This window comes from Protobothrops mucrosquamatus, unplaced genomic scaffold, assembly GCF_001527695.2.
Source record: "Protobothrops mucrosquamatus isolate PMUCROS unplaced genomic scaffold, P.Mucros_1.0 scaffold1924, whole genome shotgun sequence".
NCBI lineage: Eukaryota > Metazoa > Chordata > Lepidosauria > Squamata > Viperidae > Protobothrops > Protobothrops mucrosquamatus.
This window is the reverse complement of record NW_015388045.1, coordinates 105,551-110,846: the sequence shown is the minus strand read 5'-3', so window position 1 is coordinate 110,846 and position 5,296 is coordinate 105,551. Positions and strand designations below refer to the sequence as shown.

General features: G+C 38.8%; 1 protein-coding gene across 1 annotated transcript in view; it reads right to left on the bottom strand.

Annotated features, from left to right (window-relative positions):
• Positions 1-228: 228 nt before the first annotated feature.
• Positions 229-5,296, bottom strand: part of TXNRD2 (thioredoxin reductase 2) — a 24,146-nt gene continuing 19,078 nt past the window's right edge. Inside the window, exons 12-16 of the mRNA XM_015823593.2 lie at positions 4,813-4,949; positions 3,425-3,520; positions 2,003-2,095; positions 1,549-1,620; positions 229-375 (exon numbers count right to left, since the gene is read on the bottom strand). Of these exons, the coding sequence (XP_015679079.1) occupies positions 274-375; positions 1,549-1,620; positions 2,003-2,095; positions 3,425-3,520; positions 4,813-4,949 (500 nt within the window). The 3' untranslated portion in view covers positions 229-273. The remainder of the gene's footprint in view (positions 376-1,548; positions 1,621-2,002; positions 2,096-3,424; positions 3,521-4,812; positions 4,950-5,296) is intronic.

Sequence of the window (5,296 nt, the reverse complement as noted above, 5' to 3'; positions counted from 1 at the left end):
TTGCCAAGAAACCTATTTCGTAAACATAAAAACCAAAAGCTGACACGTCCGTTCCTAAGCTGCACTTTTATTAATCAAGGATGCCGTAGTTTTCATCAAACTAGAGGAAATAGGAACATAAAAGAAACCCCAAACACTGGATATGATCTAGTCCGGCTAAAATGGCAATCGCAATTTTTTTTTTTTTATTATCTTGGAGAGACTTGAAAGAGCAGGTTTAAGAAACAAGGCAGCTGGGGGGAGGCTAGGCTGTGAGACTGGCATTCTTTAAACTTACTTGATTCCAAGAGCGAAGCCTTGAATAACTTCGCCAGCGTTTGGGCCAATGAAATGAAGACCCAGGATCCGCTGATCTTTTTCACGCAGGCACACCATCTGCGAAGGATTCACAAAGAACAGGGAGTTTGCAACTAGTCAGGATTAGAGAGGATGGGATAGAATATAGAATAGAATAGAATAGAATAGAATCTTTATTGAGAATAGAATAGAATAGAATCTTTACTGAGAATAGAATAGAATCTTTGTTGAGAATAGAATACAATAGAATCGAGTCTTTGAGAATAGAATAGAATCTTTACTGAGAATATAATAGAATAGAATAGAATAGAATCTTTATTGAGAATAGAATACAATAGAATAGAATCTTTGAGAATAGAATAGAATCTTTACTGAGAATAGAATAGAATTTTTATTGAGAATAGAATAGAATCTTTATTGAGAATAGAATACAATAGAATAGAATCTTTGAGAATAGAATAGAATCTCTACTGAGAATAGAATAGAATTTTTATTGAGAATAGAATAGAATCTTTATTGAGAATAGAATAGAATATTTGAGAATAGAATAGAATCTTTACTGAGAATAGAATAGAATCTTTATTGAGAATAGAATAGAATCTTTATTGAGAATAGAATAGAATAGAATAGAATAGAATCTTTACTGAGAATAGAATAGAATAGAATAGAATAGAATTTTTATTGAGAATAGAATAGAATTTTATTGAGAATAGAATACAATAGAATAGAATCTCTACTGAGAATAGAATAGAATTTTTATTGAGAATAGAATCTTTATTGAGAATAGAATAGAATAGAATCTTTCTGAGAATAGAATAGAATCTTTATTGAGAATAGAATAGAATCTTTATTGAGAATAGAATAGAATAGAATAGAATAGAATAGAATAGAATAACAGATTGGAATGGAATGGAGTAGAATAGAATAGAATAGAATAGAATAGAATAGAATAGAATAGAATAGAATGTACAATAAGAATGGAATGGAATGGAATAGGCTAAGCTAGGCTAGGCCAGGCCAGGCCAGAAACAGAACAGAACAAGAATCTTCAAAATCTTGTGCAAGGAATTTGCACAAGATATTTTTTTTCCTTGGGGAGGATGGAAGATGGAAAGGTCAGGAAAAAAGCAAAAACAAAAGCGTTTTATGTTGTTGATGTTTTTTTTATTTTAAAAAAGCCCTTGTATGAACCCCCAAGGGTTTCTGATAGAGATTGTAAGCCCCTTGAGACATTTAGGAAGGCCAACTTACTTTTATGTAGCACTGAGTAGCATCTCTTTCGGCCACAACAAACTCCAAGGGTTTATAAAATGCGTGGTACACCTGAAAGAGAGTTGTTATTCCATCACAAAGGCTAAAATTACTTGCATTGAGACTGGGAATAATAACAGAGACTTGCAAATCTGAATTGGTCTCTCCCTCCCTCTCCTACCCCTCTCTCTCTCTCCTTTTCTCCCTCCCTCGCTCCTCTCTCTCTCTTTCTCTCTCTCTCCTCCTCTCTCTCTTGTTCTCCCTTATTCCACCATTTTGCTTGCGATAAGCCCATTCTCAAAAGTGCCAAACCCTGAGGTCCTCTTTCCTGGATCTTACCTAACCAGCTTCTAAAATTGCGGTTCATCTCAAAGGCTGAAAAGCACAAAGTAGGACGCGCCACCATAAACGGGTTACATCGTTCTGATGACCAGAAAACTGGATGAGGGCCTACCTCTATGTTATCTGGACCATATCGGTGGACAGCTGCTTCTTCTGAAATGCCAACGCTACCATACTCTAGAGGGGTGAACACCGTTGTAGGCACCTACAGGTAGAAGGTGAAGCCATAATATTAGTCGCTAACCAGAGACATCGGGTCTGAAGGACCTGCTATTTCCAGATACAGGAGGTCCTTGACTTTCGACTACAACTGAGCCTGCCAAACAAGACAGTTGTTAAGACAATGTTGTCCCATTTCACGACCTTTCTTGTCACAGCTGTTAAGTGAAACACTGCTGCTGTTAAATTAGCCACACGTTTGCTAAGTGAATCTGGCTTCCCCCGTTGATTTTGCTTGTCAGAAGGTCCCCCAAGGGGATCACACGATCCCTGGGGGGACACCGCAACAATCATAAACATGACTCATTATCTGATTCAAGTATCTGAATACTGATCACGTGACCCTGGGGATGTTGCAACGGTCGTTAAGCGTGAAAAACGGGTCCTAAGTCACTTTTTCCGGTGCTGTTGTAACTTCACACAGTCACTAAATGAACTTTTGTGAGTCAAGGTCTACCTTTATTTCCTTAGGGATCCTTTTTAATAATAAAATTAATTCTCCCTCCCCCTCCCCCCCCAAAAAATGAAGTGAATGCTTCGGAGTAAAGAATAAATCTCTTGCTTCATGTCTATTTTCAGGAAGGCCTCAACTACAATAGAGTGAAGATCTAGTCAAGATGGGTTGGTGAATGACAAAAGCGGTAGCGTACGAAGAAAATTGATATAAAATGTTTTAGAGATGGCATCTAACACCCGTGAGGTTAGCAAAAATGTTTAAAAATATATCAAGCCATTGTTGAAAATGTAAACAAAAACCAGGCACTTATTACCCTCTTTGATGGACATGCTCTAAAGCTAAAAGATTCTAGTTAAGAATACATACATGGTTAGAGAAAATGACTAAAAAAACATATAGAATTTAAGCCAGAATTAGTTTTGTTAGGCATAATTGTAGGAAACTATGAGAAAGAGTGTACAGATTTAATTTTACATGTATTAACAGCAGCAAGAATCATATTCGCTCAACATTGGAAAAATGAAGATTTACCAACGGAGGAAGAGTTAATTAAAAAAACCTTAAGAGTGTGCAGAAATGAATAGATTGACATTGAAAATGAAAGAGAAAGAAGATTCAGTTTATTTTAGAACATGGGACACCTTTTATCACTGGCTAGAAAAACGAGGTAGAGAAAAAGGAACTTAATATGTATTAGCAAGCTAGGGGTTGGCATCCAGACAATACGTTGCGGATAAAATATTAAGCACTTGCGATTATAAAAAACTAATAAAATATATATATTTAAAAAAAAGATGGGCTGGTGAAGATCGTGCCCACCACAGCTGCCACTGTGTCAACAAAGTGAACCTTACTCACATTGTCGTAATCCATGAGTTCGGCAGAGAGGCCAAACAACCGCCGAGCCAACAATTTCCCCGAAGCGATTGCGGTGGGCGTTAATTCAGGACGGCCCTTTAAAATGAGAACGTTAGAAGAGATTTTTACAAGATTTCTTTAAAAGAAGCAGTGGGGACGAACCAAGAAAGTTTCCCCAACCATTCCGGTTAACTATTCAGCATCTTAGAATAGTTTCTAAATTCATTTCCCATGGTCCTTTTTTTTAAAAAAAGAAAACAAAACGAAAAACTGTCCCTACAGAAGGAAGGCGAAAAAGGATGGCCCTGGGTCTGCCTTGGCCTTAGGCTAAATACTGCAATGTGGGTTTCTCTGGGCCACATATGCCTGTGTATGTGGGTATATGCATAATTATTTTATTTTATTGGGCATGTTTATGCAGTGTATATTGGGAGGTGGTTACCCTTTGAGAGCTGTATGCAGTGAAATCTCATTTTAATGTATGCTGATTAGTGTACATTTAAAGTGACAATAAGGTTGTTCTGTTCTATTCTATTCTATTCTATTCTTCATCTATTCTATTCTTCATCTATTCTATTCTTCATCTATTCTATTCTATTCTATTCTATTCTTCATCTGTTCTATTCTATTCTATTCTATTCTATTCTTCATCTGTTCTATTCTATTCTATTCTATTCTATTCTATTCTATTCTATTCTATTCTATTCACATGATAGCAGTATTCCAATATCTCAGGGGCTGCCCCTAAGAAGAGGGAGTCAAGCTATTCTTCAAAGCGCCTGAAGGCAGGACAAGAAGCGACGGATGGAAACTCATCAAGGAGAGAAGCAACCTAGAACTAAGGAGAAACTTCCTGACAGTGAGAACAATTAACCAGTGGAACCACCTGCCTCCAGAAGCGGTGAATGCGCCAACACTGGAAGTTTTTAAGAAGAGACTGGACAGCCATTTGTCCGAAATGGTATAGGGTTTCCTGCCTGAGCAGGGGGTTGGACTAGAAGACCTCCAAGGTACCTTCCAACATCATCATCATCATCATCATCATCATCATCATCATCATCATCATCATCATCATCATCATCATTATTCTATTCTATTCTATTCTATTCTATTCTATTCTATTCTATTCTATTCTATTCTACATTATTCTATTCCATTCTGTTCTACTCTATTCTTCATTATTCTATTTTTCATTATTCTATTCTGTTCTGTTCTATCCATGTCGTATGTCAGGGAGTATCTCACAGGCCTTGTTATGATCGCTCCTGCCTGTGGATTAAATAAGTTTTAACAGAAGAGAAGATAGATGAGAAGCTCGGGGCCGAGCAGTGGGGTCCCTGCTGCTCTCTCTGGCAGTGGGTTTCCTGTGGCATCTGAAGCGTTTATACCTCAGTGATGTCCCCAATTGCAAAAACATGGCGGATCGAAGTGGCTTCTGCTGCATCGACAAGGATTTTGCCTGTTTCCGGATTGGTTTCCACTCCCACACGACACAGATTGAGGGCTGCAGTGTCTGGCGCTCGGCCTTTAGGGAAGAGGAAGCAGAAAGGAGAGGAAAGGAAAAGAGGAAGGGGACGGAGGAGGAGGACAAGGAGGAGGAGGAGGGAAAGAGGAGGAGGAGCAGAGGAGGAGGACGAGAAGGAGAAGGAGAGAAGGAGGAGAAGGAAGAGGAAGGAAAGAGGTGGAGAAGGAGAAAGAGAAGGAGGAGGGAAAGAGGAGCAGAGGAGGAGGAGGAAGAGAAGGAGGAAGAGAGAAAGAGGAGGAGGAGGAGGGGAAGGAGAGAAATGGTAGGAGGAAGAGGAGGAAGAGAGAAAGAGGAGGAGGGGGAGGGAAAGAGGAGAAGGAGGACGAGGAGGGAAAGAGGAGGAGGAG